This window comes from Opisthorchis viverrini, assembly GCF_000715545.1.
Source record: "Opisthorchis viverrini unplaced genomic scaffold opera_v5_6, whole genome shotgun sequence".
NCBI classification, from domain to species: Eukaryota; Metazoa; Platyhelminthes; class Trematoda; order Opisthorchiida; family Opisthorchiidae; genus Opisthorchis; species Opisthorchis viverrini.
In genome coordinates this window covers 968,181-989,589 of record NW_008751662.1, presented here as the reverse complement: position 1 = coordinate 989,589, position 21,409 = coordinate 968,181, and the positions used below count along the sequence as shown (strand labels likewise).

The 21,409-nt window shown below is 42.0% G+C and overlaps 1 protein-coding gene across 1 annotated transcript in view; it reads right to left on the bottom strand.

Moving 5' to 3' along the window:
- T265_00600 (hypothetical protein) overlaps positions 1–21,409 on the bottom strand; it is a gene marked incomplete at both ends in the record, with an annotated part of 103,880 nt that overhangs the window by 52,497 nt on the left and 29,974 nt on the right. Inside the window, 5 exons of the mRNA XM_009164428.1 lie at positions 2,776–2,839; positions 6,539–6,684; positions 14,003–14,104; positions 14,930–15,098; positions 20,969–21,229. Coding sequence (XP_009162692.1) covers positions 2,776–2,839; positions 6,539–6,684; positions 14,003–14,104; positions 14,930–15,098; positions 20,969–21,229 — 742 coding nt within the window. The remainder of the gene's footprint in view (positions 1–2,775; positions 2,840–6,538; positions 6,685–14,002; positions 14,105–14,929; positions 15,099–20,968; positions 21,230–21,409) is intronic.

Sequence of the window (21,409 nt, the reverse complement as noted above, 5' to 3'; positions counted from 1 at the left end):
GAAATGAAAAAAAGGTTGAAAAGATCTCATGCAGCACGAATTTTCACGTGAACGTTCCATTTAACCAGAGTGTTTAGCTTAATCGTGAGGCTCTCGTGAAAAAATTCTGCCGTCGACCAGTGCTTCAAGTGCAGAAAATCAATAAAAAACACTGCTACATAAGAAGTCGAGAACACGTGGGAGAATCTCGTACTAACAGGAGTAGTCCTTGCGGTCAACTTTATTCAGCATTGGTTTGCTATTTTTACAACTGTTAACGTCTCCAATATCGTAAAATGGCGTAGATGAAAGAACATATTCACTCTTTTATTACCTCATGTAACGCCTTGTCGAGAGAACTAAAGCAATGTCTAAGTAGTCAAACAAAAACCACATAGTTGTGTCCTTTTGGTTCTTATGACAGTTTGCTCCTTCGCCTAACAGGATTAATGCAGAGTGCTGGAAAAGAATTCACCAATACGTTTCCTTAATGAAAATATACTGCGATATATCGAATACCGTGCCAAGTGAAGCATCAGGCGGCCTGTGTGCAGCACATTCACTTGTAGACTATCATAAACGAGAGGTTCAGTTAAGTCCCTCGTGAAAACCAAACTGATTTGCAAATGAGTGTATTCCTCGAAAACAGTCCAATTTGGGTTCAAGTAGAACGTAAGATTGACGGAAACTCGGGGACTGCGCCTACCTGATGAGCCCCAAGAAGGACGAAACCGGTTGTGGGCTGTCGAACAGTTTTCGGCAACCCTGTGAGTAGTTCCTCTATACAAACCTAACGTAGTAGCAAAATGTTGAAATTTGTGCCATATTAACCAAAATCTATACTTTGACTCAACCAATCCCAAATTCAACTATTATTTATGTTTGTTAATCATTAATTTATTATTTGTAGGCACGTCCAAACACTTCATCTGAGCAAAGTTGGTCAGTTGGCAGGCAAAGCCAAAACCCGAAGACATTACACAACATTTCGCTCATTTTGGACGTCCCCAGCGACATATATCTCTTGAGAAACTGGAACCAGCCATCCACCTTCCGGTTGTTGACTGAATTCGGTTGGTCAATCAGTAGACAGGCGAAGATTCCTCTCATGGAGTGGCTTCATTCGTAGGATAAAACTTCTACAAAACTCCGAAAAACTCACCTACCTCCAGCGTACACGTAAACATAATGTCGAAAATCCGTTTCTAGGGAAGTGTTCTACACTTGAAATGATTGATAAAAATCTAGCTTTATTCCCAGCTGCTGCAATCACTGCGGAACCAATGAACATTAATTTTTCTAGCTGGAAATCTGACAGTTTGGAACCCGTCTACGCAATGGTTGAAGAGTTACCGGAGCAGTAAACGCTAGTCTGGGTGATGCTCTGAGAACTGAGCTCACGTTCTAAAGAAGTCCGGTTGGTAAACATAAACGTGTGTCCGAAAATTCATTCCTCCTTACTCACGTTTTTGTCTGTTCGGGACCAGCCAGTTAGTGACAAAACCGGTTCGTAGTGTGTCAGCACACTCGTCGATTGTTTGCTCGACGTGTTCGACGGTTATCGTGTCCCACCGTACATCAAAAATGGTCATATCTCCAGTTTGTGCAGACTGCCGTCTCAAGGGGTTAACATTACAACGCCAACTCTATTGTGAACAGTTCCCAAACGTGTCATTATTATAGCTTTTATGGATATACGTGAGTAGACGGTACTAATGAGTAAAATTCGCTGAGCGCAGTCGGCCGTGCATCGGTATCGGAATCCGGGATAGGAGCACTGTCACGGCTAACGTTATTGTCCACCTTTCTTTTCCTGGAAGAAGAACCTGGTAAAATGGCGGATATTAAATATTCTTAGTTGTGCCAGGTACAAAATCATGAAGAGCTGTCTTTTGACTGTTTTGTCTATGACGGTTCCTGACGTGAGTGCCGTTTTTAGGACCCCAGGTTTCTCAAAAACTAAATGGTTGCAAAGAAAATCAAATTATAACTTTACAGATAGCCCATTTCTGTCTACAAAATCATTGTTTTCCACTGTCTCCCGGTTTATTGGGATCGTCCAACTGCGTGCGGCAGATAACGTAGCTTACAAGACTGTTTTATCAGACAAACCCAGAAGTTTTGGTCTTTTGTTTGGTACCCATTTGGACAGAATCCCTGTAATGAGTGCAGCAGGTAAAACTGCCCAACTCATTATCACGCCATTAATCTCCAATCGCCAAGTGTATCTGTAAGCAGTGAATTCCTAAATATTGTGGTTTTTATAAGCTGAAACTTTTAGGTACACTTTGAAAGGCAGATACGTGTGTCTCTAGCACAAAACAAGGACTACAGGATACAACAAATTCGTCGACGCCTCCGGAACTGATATGCATGTGTTCTCCCTTGTAACAGATCTATAAGTTCAAAAGTAAGAATAAGACTCTACTTATGCTGCCCCTTCTCACTACTGTATGCCACTTCCTCCACCATCAAGATCGAGAATCATACCGCACTAGGTACCCCGGACTTCCATTTCGGCGACGCGAGTTCGAATCTCTGCGCGAAAACTATTAAATGCTACACACAAGTTTTTTTAATATAGGCGCTAAAACTTACTTCGTCCTTAAAAAAAGGCATTTGAAAGAATGTCATATCATCTTCATCCAGAAGCATTGAGAGAGAGTGCAAAGTTTGAACATGAGTACAAGTATAGAGAAGCACAAGTGATTTGCGCACTGCGAAACTCTGCCAACAGGTATTTGAAAAATAAAAACACTTCCCAAAGACAAATCCTGCTACGTTCCACTCACTTACCTGAATGGCACAAGAACGCATGCGTGTCCGTGTCCCGTGACAAAAGTTGCCACCATTTTGTGGTCTGTGATGACAAAAAATGGAAGGAAAATATATCTGTAAGATCTCAGTCACAGTTGCAAAACTTTGTTCGCCTGCATAGCATGCGAATTCACACAGTAGTGAACCGTCCGGTCTAGTTGGAACAGCTGTCCATAGACGCTCAGATTCGGTTCATGGAACGGACAGCTGAAACTTGATATTGACACAAAACTGGGAGTGTGCTCAAATTTCGTCGAGGTTGTCCTGCGTACACTCCTATGCACAAGGTATTTGTAATCAGCGAAGATCAAATTTGCGCGACTGAGGAACGAAGCTACAGAGAAAACACCCTCCGGGGAGATGCACCTTTACTGTCGTTAAAAGACTCTGTGACTAACGCCTATCTGCAATCAAAGTGACCTCATCGTTTAACCTTTCGTGAATGCATGTTCCATGATTGCAATAGTTTTACAGGCTTTCGCCTTGATGCTAAGTGATGGACGATAAATCACACAACAGCGAGGACTTAGCCGAGAGGCTGATTAGGCTCCTTTGGTTGAATGATTCGACAGTGATCTACGGAGGTTAATCCAAACTATTCATGTTTGTGACTGCAGAAACCACCGAATTGGCAGGACAGGCAATGGTGAAATAATTCGTAAGGAGATGCGCGTTACCTCGATGTATCTCATCCTAAAGTCTACACTGTTACTGTGGTTGGTACAGCAACGTTAATTTATTTCAGTTTCACTTAAAATGGTGGTTTCATCCTTATCAATTAAGGTTTCTTCCTGTCGCTGAGGCCAGTATGCTGAAAAGCCGAGAAGCACTGCGCAGCTGTTTCGATCTTATTAGCAACTATAAGCAGTGTGCATCTCATCTATCAAAGTGTTTCAAACCCATGACCTTCCGAGGCTGGTTGAACAATTTAACCGTTTTCCTCACTCTACGATTAATCCAGAAGTGGCTCAGAGGAAAATTAATTTCACAAAATGAGTGAAACTACCTTCTGAGGGTCCGTTACTCAAGGAGTTGGTCAATACTTGACCGCGTGAGCGGTTCAGTAACGGAGGGGTTGCTTGTTCGACGATCCCAAAGGGAGTTTTGTGAGATGTGCAGTGCTGATGATTCCCAGTTAAGGTGAAACAGATGTGCGGTGCTTCTCGCCTCTTTAGCATAGATTGATCTCACTGACAAGACGAAATCCCAGTTGAAAATTCTAAAACTCTGCTCACATTATGATTAGTTTTATCATCTACAGCGTTTGTATTTAGAAAGTACCGTTTGTGGATAATAGGATCGTCCTATACATTCGCCATCTGCGCCTGACGCCAAACGTATTTTCGAGGAGAAATTAAGGTGTTCAGATGATACTCCTGAAATCATGGGAAACAAATTTAAGGGTATGTTGATGTAATTTGAAGGGATCGCAATTTTTTACCGAAAGTATGACGTAAATTTTGAAGCTTTTTACACAACGAGAAAATCTCACGTTGCCCATTGGTTAACTAAACTATCGATACCGCGACATCTAATGAAATACGCTTCTGCTTGACAAAACGTTAGTCATCAACTAATCTGAAGATCTGTGCAAATTTTGAAATTAGAGGTTAGTGCTTACACTCCGGTAACCTCAGAGCAACCACCTGCCCGCACAATGTACATCCTGGCGTGGTGACGGTGGACCAACATGGTGAATCCATTCACCGATGACGCCCAGCGAAACGATCGCTTTTAAGCCAGAAAAATCGTATGACTGCTGAGTTGTAAAAAATGTGAGGTTGTTCATCCCAACTAAATGCTGGAAAATACAACCTGCTTACATATTTCCAGTTGACCTGATCAGTGCGAATCGTGAACTATTCCGTGTTTTGCTCAATAGCCGAAGAGCGCTGTCCATTTTTTCATCCTTATTGCAAATCACCAGCAATGCGCACTTCACAAAACTCCAGAAAGTATGGGACCCGTGACCTCCCAGATAGTATTTCGAGCACAACCGTCTAGCCTCATGCTGCGTATCGGAGGTATGCTCAGCTCACATTTGGGCTTTAACGCTAGCTATCCTTTGATCATGGAATTCACAGCATGTGGTCACTTGTTCACTGGTTTCTCGAGTGAACACCTCTCAGATGGAAGTGAGATGGTGACTGCCGCTGTTTCCCAATAAGGGTGAGACAGCTTTTCATGGAAATCCCCATTGCAAATTCCAAAACCCTTCATCACATTTTCCCTGAGTGGAGAAACAAATTCTGTGCATTGTATGAACGATGTACTTTATAAACACTTTCACGCAATTCAGATAGCACTCAGGCGACGTGATTCAGGAACCACTCAGTACCTGTCAATGGGGACTGGCAGACCGGCGTGATCAGCTAATATTATGGTTAGCTGTGAACATATTGTGTCCAATCATTGGAATGTATATACCGCTCACAACGAAAACGTTTGTTCCCAATGAATTTCATTTATTCATCCGGTACAGAGGGGAGCATAAAAAGCATCGCCCTGATTAAAACACGCCACTAGATCGCTGCTGCGAAACACCTTAGTGGCGTTTGTTAAAAACAGTGAACAGAAAATGTTCACTAAATGTTGTTGCTCAAAACTATGAACAAAAGCTATGAAAAAATACCTATCCCGCAAAACCGCATAACTGCAACCAAAATTCTGCCCAGTGGGATTTCAAGCGTGTGCCACGCTACNAACGAAAGAAAATAACTATCCCGTAAAACTCCATCGTTGAAAACTAGAAATTCAGGGATTTTGCATCCACTATCCCACACCCGTGCATTCATACAGTGAACTGAGAATTTCATTAGTTGTGCCACCCTAATCCAGTGTCGGGATACGATTTTTGCAAGATATTTTGGTGCATTTTGCTTATCCATAATGTTGTCCACTGGTTGATTAGACAGGTAGTGTTCACTACACTGTTCAGTGCATTAAACTGAACTTGACCGCCTACGACAAAACAGCCTTAAGCTACATGCGCTCTGGACATAATGTGCGTAACTTTTATAGTTTTGGGGTGTGAATACTACTTAACTCTTGATGGTTTGCATAGACCGCCCGCAGCTGCGATCACTTTGCAGGACAAACTAGCCGCTGTGTTCGTTCATTAAGTTTCTTCCAGAAGTAATTGGTGTTGTTCGGTCTCTTATGGTGCTACCTTTAGTAGGAGAATACTGTGATCTTTACTGATAGTGAACATGGTATTATCCAAAACTTTGTGAGTAGTCGTCAACCGACTGAGAACCAGAAGCTTGTTGATCATGGGGATAAACATCTTCAAAAACCTGACAAACCTCATGATAACTATACAACTTCTTGCGACGACGCGCTGTGATATGTAGCTAGTTAAGACTAATTTTTGCATGCAAAATACCTCCGCTTACAAAGCGATTGTTTTTCATGATACAAAATCACTAGTTTTGCAATAATGATCTAGTTTCCAGTTTAGGATATTGCGAATAGCATCCGCACCTTAAGTAGCTTGCATGCCCCTCCCCGTTCCCTGCTGAGTGGTAAAAGAGGGGAACAACCGAGTGCTTTGATCTGATATTAAACACTCTGCTGCTACCTGCGCAACAAAGCTACTTGCGATTAAACCGAATGAAAGTATTCTCAGTCACAACTCGGGAGTCTCATTAAAAGGATAACGTAAAAGGCGATGAAATCAAAAGCGACTAAATCGGCCACTCGGACCACAAAAAACGAAACATTCTTTATGATAACTGCTTACTCAGGATTATTGCATTCACGTTCGGAGAATCGAACACCCCCTCCGCAACTTCTGGAACACGCGGACCACGGACCCCAATGTCCCCAGTTCCCATCCACTCGAACGGGCTTCTGACTAGTCGGAACGCATTGACCTTGAATGCACCACTATGCAGCAGAGTGAAAGGAAGGCAACGATTCAATTGTTCCCAAGTTGCCGGCACTCGAACGCACATTATTTAAAACAATTTATTTTCAAGTGGAAGAGATCTTGATGAAGCACATTCCATATTTCCGTGCAAATAAACGCGAGTGTTTTTTTTTGAAAAAAAATGCCATGGCAGTATGTCCAAGAAATCTGTGTGCCTCCAAGCTTTTTACTCTAGTAAGATAAAAACTCTATTTTTTAAACATCAAGGATGAAAAGTGATCGGTTTCAGATGTCCCTGGTCTTTTGCACTATTTTAAACGTCACTTTGATTGAACACAGTCTTCTGATAAAAAAATGGACGAACTATACTTACATCAAACTTCTGTGGAAACATGGTGTGAGAAGGAACTACTTAACTTAGTGAAAAGAATATGTATCGCTCAATGATACAAATATTCAGCTTAATTGGGTGGAGATGTATTGGAAATTATAGCAGAAATTTGCGTCATTGGTTTGCAAAATCTCGCACAAATTGTTAAACATTAGTGTGTATATTACGTTGATCTGTAAATTCCTACCAGAATTCGAACATGTATTCGATTGTTTGAATTTTTGGACGAATGGCCTTTGTGAATAGGTCGTTTGCTTGAGTAGCTTTCGAGCATGTTCAAACATCTCTGTCATATGCACCAATCAGTCATTCCGCCTCAATTTCCTATGCGCTTCCTCGTCATGTCTATTGAATGGCTTCACCAGTGACAGCAATATTGCACTAATATGACATAAGACAACTGGCTACGCCCGGCTTGACCAACATGAATGCCAAATTACTCTATCTTCCTTGGGAACGTTGGAAGTGCTGATGAGAAGAGCCGAGGAACTTCACACAGCCGGTACGAAACCATCATAGAGCATTACGCGTCTTCATTTGACAGTTGCTTGAGAGACACAAACTGGTAGTGCAATTAACGTTTTGACTTTCCAGAATCAACCTTCAGAATATGTTGCAAAATAAAAAGATGTGCGCCCTTACGTACTGGTTAATCATCCCGTGTACAAACCACAGCACCACAATAAAGTGTAGTCCGTTGATAGTTGTTTACATCCTTACTTGCAGTCAAGTTCGGTGGAGATATTTTTTCAGGGAACAAAATACTGGCGGCGCTTTATCCATTGAAATACTCATTTTTCTAGTTCGTAACACCTGAGGTTGTCAAATCGAGTAAATAAATCAAAAGTTGTCACACCTAGAACGAGACAGGACCGGTTCAAGCAGATGGAACATTAACAGTAATTTTCAAATGATTCAACGGTTTCACTCCTTCTTCCCAGTCCGGCACTCATCACTTTAAGACATCCTTGAAGAAGCTACTTTCCTACTCGTCTGAAGTAAAAACTATGATTCATTGCCTTTAAATGAGCTTAGGTGACGTTTTTTATCGGTGTTCAGTTGTCTTCCAAATGAGCAGAACCTTGCGGAGCTTCGCCTAAATATCTGTGTAAAATCCCTTCTACGGACCGCCATGATTAGCTAGAAGCAACTGGGCGCCCCAATCAGCCTGGACTGTTTATGCTCATACACCCTTTCCAAGACTGATGAGCTCCTCAAATGACAAAATTTGTCGTGGACTGACAAGGGTTTTCAGCCCACGACCGGTTTCGCCCTTCTTGAGGCCCATCAGGTAGGCGCAGTCCCTAGTTTCCGACAACTTCATGTTCTACTTAAACCAAATTGTACTGTTTTCGAGAACTACACTCATTTGCAAATCAACTTGGTTTTTACGAGAGACTCAACAGAATCACTCGTTTATGATACTCTACAACTGAATATGCTGAACACAGGCCGCCTCATGATTCAGTTGGCACGATATTCGATATATCGCAGTATATTTTCATAAAGGAAAACACTCATAAGGTTGTTAAAAACTATTCGACAGACCACGACCGGTTTCGCCCTTCTTGGGGCTCATCAGGTAGGCGCAGTCCCCGAGTTTCCGTCAAACTTATGTTCTACTTGAACCCAAGGACATAAGGTTGTCACAAACTCGAGGTCTGCGCCTGCTTGATGAGCGTCAGAGAGGACGAAACATGTGGTGGGCCGTCGATTAATTTTAAGGAAACTTATGACTAACGTTTCTTTATTCAACTAGAAAACAATCGTTTGTAAAAGGGTTACGTCAAGTTAAATGCTCCCACAGAATTATATGTAGGTATGTTTACTGTTACATATTTTTGTATTGTTATTACACTATTGTGTACTGCCGTTTTCAGTCTGCGACGGATTTTCCCTTCCTAAATATTGTTTCTAAATAGAATGAGCAGAAAACGCGGGGTAGCTTCCATGAGACTATTAGAGACCAAATATTTATTGTCCTTTTTAACCAAGCTGTGGTACGTACAGCTTCTGGTCAGCGTCCGATGATACAATTGGAAAGCACTCATGCTTCATAAAGAAATGAGTTGTTGCAAACGGGTGTAAGGCAAACATGGTCAAACGTTGGAGAGAAGAGAGCATAGACAATTTTATTGGCTGACCTGAGTTGCGTAGGCCCGTACCCTGTACCCAGTACCCATTTCTAATTGGTTTCAACATCGCTGTCCTATCTGTGAGCCGATTTGTTGAGAATCTGCTTGTTGACACTGTCCCGAATCTGATGGTGTCAGAATAATGAGTCGCTACAGAATACCTAGAATGAACTAGCCAGAAAGAATGCAATCCAACTGGATTGAAACTGCGGACAACCGTATTTTTCGAGTCTATATTTCGAGCTCCTAATTCATTAGATATACTAATTGTCCGATTTTTAGGCCTTTAGTGGCTGGAAGCGTTTTTCTGGAGAGTTGGGTTCCCTGTTGAAGGAGCAGCTTTGCTATTAAGATCACCTTATGCAACTAGCCGTTTAAAAATTCGGAAGGCAGTTGTATGACATGGAGCCATGTGATTTAACGACCTGCTTCATAGTGACGTCATGGGTCCTACAGAGGAAATTATTTTAATTCTTGCGTATATTATCAGAAAATACCTCTGGATTGCCTGAACCTTTCTGTTCAAAAGATAACGAGGTAACGAAGTTCCTGACAGACTGAGCAGCAAACAGTACAGCATTTCGTTGACTGGGTGGCTACAGGTTTAATGGTGATACTACTGATGGGGTGGCTTGTGAGTAGTATGTTTTCTTGTAAATCCGCTTTGCGTCTCTTGAAAAGTGGGGGATCTATAACGGAATTTGTGGAGTCACTTTGTAGCATTTGCTTGGATTTGAGCAACAGTCAATGAATATCCATGAAATTCCAGGAAGAACCGTTTCACGGAGAAGATGGAAATTTAGTTTCTGTAAACAGGATGCATATGAGAGTTTGCTCCCCTGTCCACTGCTCTGCAACTGTTCAGTTGGCATTTTCTAATGAATAACTCCGCAGCGAAGGCCTCCTTACTTTCACAGATACTTGAATTCCTCACCTAAGCGGCTACGATAACAACACTTTGGCTGATTCCTCTGCACTCCGTCCGCTCCTCTCCACCTCAGTCAGAATAGAATTAAAAAGTAGCATCTGGGTAACAGATAACTGACCAAAGTCTTTTTGTTCAACTGGACAAAATAATATTCCAAAATACGCTTGGCCAAATATACCTTTGTTGGAATAGTGTCAAACGAGGCTACTTCGAAATGCGTTCCCGAATTCACCTTCTGCAAATCAAAGCCTAGCACAGTCCACAAAACCACGCCTTTATTCCCGAAGAACACCAGAGTATTCCCACAGTTACCTTTGATGATCTGAACTTGGAAATTTCTGTTTATCTTCGGTTAGTCGAACACCTGGGATCAACTTACCACCCTAGTGTGCACCTGTTACGTCCACATTCTAACATATTGTTCATCGTTGAACCAAAAGCTGTGTAGTCAGAAAACTTATCCCGCCCGACCACTTGCTTGGTGTGACTGCCCACTGCTTTCTACCTTAGTTTTAAGTCAAAATATTGTGCCCGCAAAATATGAGCGTGGATCCTACACTCAAATTTTATAGTGTGTTCTGGACAGCCACGTTAAAGTGAATTCCAGTGCAAGAAACTCTAAAGTCATGAGATGTCTGTCCACAGTGAAATCAGGCTGCTATCAATTAGGAAAGAATTCTATTTATCTGTTTATAATGTATCCTTCTTATTGAGTTCGAACATCTGAAAAATCTGTTGGCAGTTTAAGCAAACCATCTCAATTCTGAGCATTGAGAGAAAACCTCAGAGTATTTCTGATAAGAAATACTGTAGTGGAATGGGAGTTGATAGGAATGTCCTCTAAGTACTGGTGTAACGGTGATACTATTGATGGGGAGGCATGCGAGTAGTATGTTTTCTCGTAAATCCGCTTTGCGTCCCTTGAAAACTGACAGCTATTGCGGAATTTGTGGTGTCGCTTTGTAGCATTTGCTTGGATTCGAGCAACTGTCAATGAATATCCAGGAAAGTTCTGGAAGACGCGGTCAAGGAGAAGATAGATATTCAGTTTTTGTGAACAAAATGCATATGAGAGTTTTGCTTTCCCGTCCAATAATCTGTAACTGTTCAGTTGGCGTTTCCTGAAAGGTCACCATCAGTTACAAGCCTTACGTTCTGCAAACCTCGTATGAGTTACCCGATTTTAATGAATGTTTCTATCACGACGATTACTCGGAACAGTAACCCTACAGGTACGAGAACACAGGACTCGACCTAAGTCTAGCCGAGCTTAGTTTGTGCAAACGAGTATGCTGTACTCTGTGACCAGTTCCACAAACAACTGTGGTGACGCCACTACCTGCAACTTTCGTCCATTGTAAGCGGTTTACATTTTCCCGCTAGCCACGACATCAGACTCACTCAACTAAATGAGTCAGTCGGAAAGAGAATTTGCAAAAAAAATTGCACTGGGCATCGACATTATTGACTAGGATGTGGTAACCTAGTCCACGACCAAATTCACCCTTCTTGGGGATCATCAGGTACTTCCTGTGTTCTGCTTGAACCCGAAATGAACAAATTTGGACAATTAGTCTCAGTTGCACACGAATTTCGCTCTTAAGCGGACCATCATGAATGACAGGTTAAGCTGGATTCAGTTGAGTTTCCTGTCAAAACCAAAGTCGTGCGTAAATAAGAGAATTTGTCATATCGGTGGGACTGTTCCAAATGAACAACAGGAGACCGGTGCGGTGTGATGGACTTGCAGAAGCCGTTTCTCATTGGATGAGCTACGCCGATCGTGCTTTGACAAGCCAGTGAACTCTTTTCAAATCGGTTAGGCGCTAAACTGGTGCTCGGACGAGCACGTGATTTATGCTTAATTAAGGTTGGCTACTTACTAGAAGGGTAGTGTGCCCCTGAGGCTCTTGCCCCCCAAATAAATAATCGAATTTTTGACGACAAAGAACACTATTTGAAGTGAATTCTTACTTCATAAGGGTACCTGTGTAACGGTGATACTACTGATGAGAAGGCATACGAGTAGCATGTTTTGTCCTCGTAAATTCGCTTTGCGTCTCTTGAAAAGGGAGATGTGTTGCGGAATTTGTGAAGTCGCTTTGTAGCATTTGCTTGGATTTGGGCGACGAATGTCAATGAATATCCAGGAAAGTTCAAGAAGACGCGTTCAGGAGAAGATGGATGTTCAGTTTTTGTAAATAAGATGTAAATGAGATTTTTGCTTCCCGTCCAATAGTCTGTAAACGGTCAGATTTTCTTTTCCAACAAATAGCTCCGCAGCGAAAGCCTCCTTCCTTTGACTGTTATAGAAATGGGAGAGTATCATGTTCTCTCCATCCGCTTAGCATCTTTTCCAATAAAGGTCGAGATTTTCTCTCCATTATTGCGGTAAACAAATTTTTCTCCCAAGGATGGCCAAAAACAACGGATCAATAGAATTCGGAAACACAAATCAGCAAGTCAGAATAGTTGTTGACGGCAGTGATCATCCACCATACCGGGTTAATCGAGCATTTATCATCAAACAGACAATAAGCTTGCGATGTTGGGAGCTGAAAAAATCTTTTCCGACAGTCTGAAACTTGTAGGTAAACCTCTTCATTGTATTTCTGTAAGCAGCCAAGGAATTTGCCATAAATAGAACACTTCTCAAAACAATTAGGATAGTTTTAAATGACACAGCCTAATGGTAGATCAGCAAACTCCTGGTAGGTTTGATCCCCTTTTACCTAGTAATTTCGTGCAAACCGAGAAGGATTTCCTTCACACAGTAGCGGCCAAACCCAGTCGCTGAGAGTGAAGCTTGGAAAAAAGTTTTTTGGAATTAAGCCCAATATTATTTTCCAGTGAAAGAAGAAACAATTAATAAAACACCTGCAAGCGGACAAAAATACTTTGCGTTTCACGTAGGATGAAGCCGTATACCAGGAAGAACAGTGTACATGTTAAACAAACACAACAGAAGCAGGTGCTCCTGTGTGTGTACCGCAAACACTTTGAGACCCACAGACAGCCCCTTAAAGACCTGAAACCATCCACTGAAATAATCCATGTGACAGAAAAACTTGGAACTATGTCATTCATGGGAAAAAAAGACTGCAGTTTGCCTCTTCTAAAGTCTCTGGCGCTACAAGTGCGTCTGAAATATGACTGCATTGAACGAAGTTGAGAGCAATATCTTCTTTATTGTTTATTACCAGACCCATGTCTGAAAACAGCTTCCACCCTCTTTCCATACCAACTGAAATTCCTGAGAGCTGCTTTTATGTAGATCACGATAGCCGAATTATGCACACTCATCATGCGATTTTTCTCTGAACAAGTGCGTCTGAAATATGACTGCATTGAACGAAGTTGAGAGCAATATCTTCTTTATTGTTTATTACCAGACCCATGTCTGAAAACAGCTTCCACCCTCTTTCCATACCAACTGAAATTCCTGAGAGCTGCTTTTATGTAGATCACGATAGCCGAATTATGCACACTCATATCATGCGATCTTTTCTCTGATTATTCGTCTAATCTGAAGACAAAGAGGGCGAAATTAGAGGAGCGCCTTGTCACTTAAAGTATGTAGGTTAGACGATGCATAAATTCGATTTGCTATGCATCAAATGCAAGCAAACGACTTTGGATTGTCATTACGCCACTTTTTCCGTCCTTGACTTCCAACACTGTTTGCCTACCAATCAGTCATGTGTGTAGCCAGTACACTGGTTGCCAGAGTGACATAACACATCCCAAAGTCAGGGGTTTACTTTTCTGGCTTATTTGATCCACTTCGTGGCTTTTGGACCTGTGTCATTGTTTGTAGGTAGGTTTAATGCATTAAAGATAGGGATTTTTCTTAAGTCCTTGTACTTGTTTGTTCAACTTACTCTGTTATCACCACACGAAGAGCCTTCCGCCCAAGCTGCCTCCATCGGTAAACATGCACCGGTCTCGGAATCTTGACAATACACTTGGCGACATACAGGTAACTGGAGCATAAAAACAAGATCAAACAAAAAAACAAGATCAACCAGTATCTGTGAGCCAACACATATTGGACGATGTATCTGACGCTGGTCTAGACAAAACGATGCTACTGATATCTTACTGAATTAGATTGACAAGCCGGCTGGAACAAAATACTTTGCCGGTGGTAAGTTTGCCAGTGCGTTTATCCACTTCACCCTCGAAATTCTGATACAATATGTGTGTATACCAAAGGAATCGAGCTTTTCAACTCTATGCTTCATATCTTTATATTGGGAATGTCTTCAGACAGCTAATTGCAGGTTAGAGAAATACAAAATACGCTCAGGTACGGGCCCGTAGACTTCAGCCACCAATGCCTTATCTGAAGAGCATTACAAAAGGCAGTATTATCAAAAGGCCGTCTAATGCAAACTCCTACAGGCAGTGTCAGTGTGAAAAAGTTCCCATCGTATGCAAAGATACTTCTACTCCAGAAATCACTATGATCATCCATATAGGCTGACTGCGTTGATCACTGGGGTGTCCCCAGTCCGTTGTTGTCGTAAACTCCCGGCATATTTGGTTTTCTGGAATCCATTCTTCTGGAAATTGAAAGCTTTTGTTTTGCCGCTCTAACAAGAATGACTCTTTGTTGCCATTATATAAAAATAAACACATCGTTCCACTCAGGGGGAAGCAAAGTGCCTGAAGCGCAAGAAACGTTTGTATCACTTTGAAACAGATGACTTCAAAGGTAAAAACCATTGTTCATGTGGTGCATTGGAACGATTTTTAATAGTTGACTTTATATAATTGTGGGGTAAATGACAGGTATATTTGCTTACCAAATGACCACAAAATCGAGTCGCGTGATCTTTCAGAACAAACTGACATTGCTGGTCCAACGAAAATACAGACCCTGGAAGGTCGCTTTGTGAACGTTTGGCCAACCAGTCACTGGTTTGTAGTGCAGATGGCATATCTTGACGACGTAAACAGGAAGCGCCAGGTGATCTGTAGTAATAACCAGATAACGGCTTATGCGTACGCTTCATGTACGGAATAAAATCGTTCTTTGTTTGTGAACTCGTTACGTCAGAAGATGTCAGACCTCGAAAGCGTAAAGTTTGATGGTGTCACCTCCGTGTCCCTCACGGAAAACTGAGGAACTCAGGTGGTGTGAAAGTAAATGAGAGATTCTTGACTTGAGGTGATGTTTAAAGTGACCAAACTAAAGAGACAACAGAGTCGTATGGCGACAGGAACAGGATGATATCATCGGTTCTTTGAAGATGATTATCTCGACCCATCATTTCATCGGAAAAGTACATCAACTAAGTTCGCTGCCGTCAAACGACCAAATTAGACAAGCAAATGAACTCCTCTTAATCGGAAAGGATCCACATGATATTGATTGAAAAGTTTTGACATCTTAGAGGCTATGTGTTATGTCAAGTAACTCTACTGTGCTTTTTCCCGAATGTCATTCAAATTGGAACATGAGGTATGCTTCGGGCAGCTAACTCAGTTTGAAAATATCACGGACGAAACGTTCACTTGAGTCCCCTGTCAATTCTAATGTAAATTTTGAAACGTATTCGGCAAGCAAAATGTTTCATTGTAGATCCACAACTTGTGTTCCATCATTTTTACAAGTAACGTCAACTTACTACTCATGAGAGCTTGTCTAGAGCAGTGAAAACCTGCCGGTTAGACAGTCCAGCGAAGATTCGGAGCTACCCCCTACGCATACTATTGTAGACGAGATGTTGGTAGCTCAGGAAGCATGGATGATGGTTTGTGTGTTTGGTGAGCTAGGCAATTCGACTGCAATCAAACTGCCAGAATTAGATGGCAAAACGTAGAAGATCAAGACATTCGGAGTACAAGTAGGTAGTGGAACAAATATGGCATAAGCTACTGGAGATATGGCATAACAAGCAATTTGATTAGTCAGAGTGATGCTCAAAACATTTGATACAGAAGTGCACCATCTAGCTTTCGGTGTTCGCTCGTCACTTGCACAATTCAGTGATTTGAATTTTTGAAGGAAGTTAAACTCATTCTGGCGCCATATGAGGAGGGAACACTGAAAAAGTCCCCAGCTGCGGGGAAGTCCAACTGGTAATTTTGCCCTCAATACGATGTTCGTCCATCAGAGTTTTGGAATGTGGTTGAGTTTCGGAAAATTACATCCATCAATTTCGTAATTGCTTGAGGCCTGCCTGAGACCTCTTGAGAACAAGCGTGCTAGAAGCTGTTAGACATGTGTTCTGGGATTGAATCTTATTGGACCACCTCTAAAGTCCGCCGTGTTCCTATTTCCCCTCAATTATTTAGGCGCGGAGTTCGAGGCACACAGGATGACATTGGGTTTCATTGTGATCTTCAAGACAGCTATTTAGGGCGGTTTCGTGGAAGGTTTCGTGGAGACTGTGCAGTAGTTCGCGGCAGCAAATGGATTCTATTCCTGCAAACAGGTTTCGCCGGTACTCTCGCTATCATTGTCAGACCCCTCTCTTACGGAAAACAACAGCAGCTGCGATAAACTTCCCGAGGAAAAACACCTAAGCTACGGTCTTTAAAGTTCTTAGGGAGAGGCACCTAGAAGATTTTGGAAACCTTACCAGGATCGTGTCATTTTACGTGCCTTAAGTTGAATTTCTTATGCTTTGTTTACCTCCAAATGCAAAGACTTTGCAGACTTTCTGTTTCCGTATCTCAAATAAACAAGACAAGCAGAATGCAGACTCACTAACATACATTCTCCCGATGACTAATCGGAGAACTAAATGATATAAGCGTATTTTTGCCGAATTTTTACGTTGAATTATGTAACCTAATCATCACCTAAATTAATGGCTGTCAAATGATACCAGACAAGATAAGTCTGAAAGAAGAGCTCTGTAGCCATTCGTCGCCTTTCGTTAACTTGGATTTCCGGTGTTCTTGAGGCGCTGGTAGGGGATAAACATCCGTCATCGTTACTGGCCGAGTCGGTAGTCAGACAGAAATTTAGCATAAACGCCACAGGCTTTGCCATCCACCCAAACGCGGCGATGACGCGGCATATCTCGATGAATAATTTCCAACCTTCATTAGTTTACCATAAACAATGTACATCATATTAATATGGGCACCTAAGACGAATTAGACTTAACCACTTAACTGATGGTGATTCACATCTCAAACTGGATGGGGTGCCGACACTTGATATGTATGCAGACCACAAGTCCAACTGGAGATCAACTGATCTCCAGGTTTCAGGCAGTCACTGTTGCAGATATAAGTTTTAAACAACAAAGCAACTAATCTAGAAAACCGGAAAACTTTCACTGATAATCAATTAGGACATTTTTCGGCCAAGCTGAAAGAAGCAACCATATCCTAATCGGGTTTCGGTTTTCACATTTTCGTTTTCTACCGAAAGAAATTTGGAGAGGAAATTTTAATGTGACGGTGCCTCGATTTGTACTGCTCTCAAGAAATATTCCCAATGTGAAGGGTCCGGCAATGAAGGCTTTGAATAATAGTATGGGGCGAAACAACAATATATATATACATGTAAATATGAGACCGATTACCGGTGTTGTAGATGAATTAGGGGCAATTTTGGGGAACCTCTAATGAACTGCAAACTGGTCATCTGATTTAGGGTTCCGAACAGCCAAAAAGGTAGAATGGGATTCGATCAATTCAGACAAAGTTGTAGATATGAGCGGTGGTGTGCAAACGGTCACTTGTCTGTGTACCTGCGTGGCCCCTCTCAAAGTCCGGGATCTAAGGTAGTAAGATCACTCTGGGTAATCAGTTTAGAGTTGGACTATAACGATAAAACAAGAAAAAGTGTCAGCATCGAAACGCTTTCACTTCTGAACTCCGTTGTTTACAGCAAATGATGTGGCCCAAATTGATGTCACTCAGCAATGTGGCATGAAATCAGTTCCATCTGTGGTAGGTATTAGCTGACGCATAACGAACTCCCAAGGGACCCAGTTGAACTCCAGCTGAATCTCGCGAACAGTCTTCAGAACACCACGTGCCAGGTGATATTTCAATAACTCCCAACGTATATAGCCGAATACACTCACTGGCAAATAAATTTCGTTTTGCGGGAGAATCACATAGAACCTAGATGAATTTCTAATTTGTGATAATTCTAGGCGACTGAATGTGCCGCACCGGGCCACTTAATGTAGCAGTTCGTAAGATATTCGAGGTATCCCGATACATATCTAGATGTACATATCTAGATGTAAGGCATTATAAACGCGAGATTTAGTTGGGTAACAGGTGAGTCTCTCGCAAAACCAAATTTGTTTGAAAATGAGTGTATTTCGCCAGTTTCACGTACAAATTAAGGTGGCCGGATACTCGGGGACTGCGCCTACTTGATGAGCCTCAAGAAGGGCGAAACCGGTCACAGGCTGTTGAAGAATCTTCAGCCAACGTATCAGTAGTGTATTACGTCCCAAAATCTTTCCTTTCACACCAAGATACTGTTCAAAAGCACTAAGACACAAGCTGAGCTGTGCCCTATGGTGTAACACCTTTTGGTGATTGTTGTGCGTACCTCCGCTTTCAACATACCTTGCCATTTTCAAGCATTCCCTATCAATCTTTTCCAACCATGCTACTCCCGTTTTCTTCCACACCAAGAGATATTTGTGCCTTACTACTTCCATAGCGCTGGTTTTTGGAAACTCACTTTTTGACCAGAATAAAAGTTACCGGATGAACTGTTATATCTACATCTAAGGTGTTTCAAGTTATAAGCGTACTCACTTTACTAAAAGCCACAAAACCAATCCATGCAAATAGACACGTTATTTGCAAACCGTCTTTCTTATTCCTTTTAGACTCTAATGAATGAAATTCAGGCCTTTTACTGCGGTGCTTCACCCAGTAAGTGGTTATTAGGTCCGTTACGTCATCCAACGTTTCTACGTTTTGCAATAACCTCATTCTGGTTTGTATTGCAGACGAGTTTGGTTGTGATTAGAGGTCATTGTCAGTGCATTTACGTGGCCGTGGGGGGATCTGAACACCGGATATCTAACGCGTCACCTGAGTTTGTTGCTAATACTTCAATCGTGCACACTATGCGTACTTGAAATTACCATGTATTTTGATGCAACCGATGAAGTGGTGGTCTGTAATTGGTGGTACGAAAACGCGTATAGTGAAGTTTATGTTCCAAGGAATCTTGTTAGAGACCATGAGGCGGTAGGCGAGAAGTCTTTGCACGTGTATCTACACGTTTAGGTCCTTGATGCGGCCCTTTTGAATAGGAAGCCAGAAAGACTCCGCACGTGACTTTTCCACTAGAGTTGTAGAAGAGGAGCAAACGAGGTTTTCAACAAATGGCCATTTTCTTGGAGACCACCAGCGGAATCTCTTGAAAAGTTCCCTCATAGGTTGCACAAACTGTTTGATCACAAACGTGACAATGCTTGTATTATTTCAGCTAATGACTTAAACGTTCAGTTTTGAACCGTCACATAAGATTTTGATGATATTATCTCGGTTCTGGGAGTTAGAAATGAGCGGAATTTCAAAGAAAACCAAAACCCAACAGAGAACTTTATTCTAAGACCTCCTAAAAGAAGTACTTCCGTGTCTGTCACAAATAAGTGAAAAAACTAACTACAAGATACTGTTCAAAAGCACTAAGACACAAGCTGAGCTGTGCCCTATGGTGTAACACCTTTTGGTGATTGTTGTGCGTACCTCCACTTTCAACATACCTTGTCATTTTCAAGCATTCCATATCAATCTTTTCCAACCATGCTACTCCCGTTTTCTTCCACACCAAGAGATATTTGTGCCTTACTACTTCCATAGCGCTGGTTTTTGGAAACTCACTTTTTGACCAGAATAAAAGTTACCGGATGAACTGTTATATCTACATCTAAGGTGTTTCAAGTTATAAGCGTACTCACTTTACTAAAAGCCACAAAACCAATCCATGCAAATAGACACGTTATTTGCAAACCGTCTTTCATATTCCTTTTAGACTCTAATGAATGAAATTCAGGACTTTTACTGGGTGCTTCACCCAGTAAGTGGTTATTAGGTCCGTTACGTCATCCAACGTTTCTACGTTTTGCAATAACCTCATTCTGGTTTGTATTGCAGACGAGTTTGGTTGTGATTAGAGGTCATTGTCAGTGCATTTACGTGGCCGTGGGGGGATCTGAACACCGGATATCTAACGCGTCACCTGAGTTTGTTGCTAATACTTCAATCGTGCACACTATGCGTACTTGAAATTACCATGTATTTTGATGCAACCGATGAAGTGGTGGTCTGTAATTGGTGGTACGAAAACGCGTATAGTGAAGTTTGTGTTCCAAGGAATCTTGTTAGAGACCATGAGGCGGTAGGCGAGAAGTCTTTGCACGTGTATCTACACGTTTAGGTCCTTGATGCGGCCCTTTTGAATAGGAAGCCAGAAAGACTCCGCACGTGACTTTTCCACTAGAGTTGTAGAAGAGGAGCAAACGAGGTTTTCAACAAATGGCCATTTTCTTGGAGACCACCAGCGGAATCTCTTGAAAAGTTCCCTCATAGGTTGCACAAACTGTTTGATCACAAACGTGACAATGCTTGTATTATTTCAGCTAATGACTTAAACGTTCAGTTTTGAACCGTCACATAAGATTTTGATGATATTATCTCGGTTCTGGGAGTTAGAAATGAGCGGAATTTCAAAGAAAACCAAAACCCAACAGAGAACTTTATTCTAAGACCTCCTAAAAGAAGTACTTCCGTGTCTGTCACAAATAAGTGAAAACTCAAAACTAACTAACACAGTCAGATCGCTTTTATCCGTTGCTATCCGGCATGTGGGAGGAGTATGAACGCGAAACCATTAAACTTACTCCAGAAAATCTTGAATGGCCTGACGACTGCACGCGGACCAGCGAAGTGGAAAGTTGTCAAAGTACAGTGTTCCAGACATAATCGTATCACGCCTGACCATGTCTTCGATTCGAAGTGGGGGCCAATAAGGCAGTGCACTTTCGAACTCGTCAACCGAAGTGCCATGGGTTGCTGCAGGCAGTTCCATCATATCCGGGGATAACTGTTGTTCCTCCATCCCGCAATCGGAATTCAGTTCAAAGTCATGCTTCGCTCCAAGTCTAATTCGAGAGAACAGAACGAATGCGGTACTTTGTAGGATTTGGAGCGACATATTAACTAGTTCGTTTTACTGGGCAAGAGGATATTGGCAAATACGTGAACAGATCTGCGGAACACAAGTTTGAAATCACCGCCACCAGAATAAGTACGAAGTGTGACCATGGGAGTCAACTGCATTG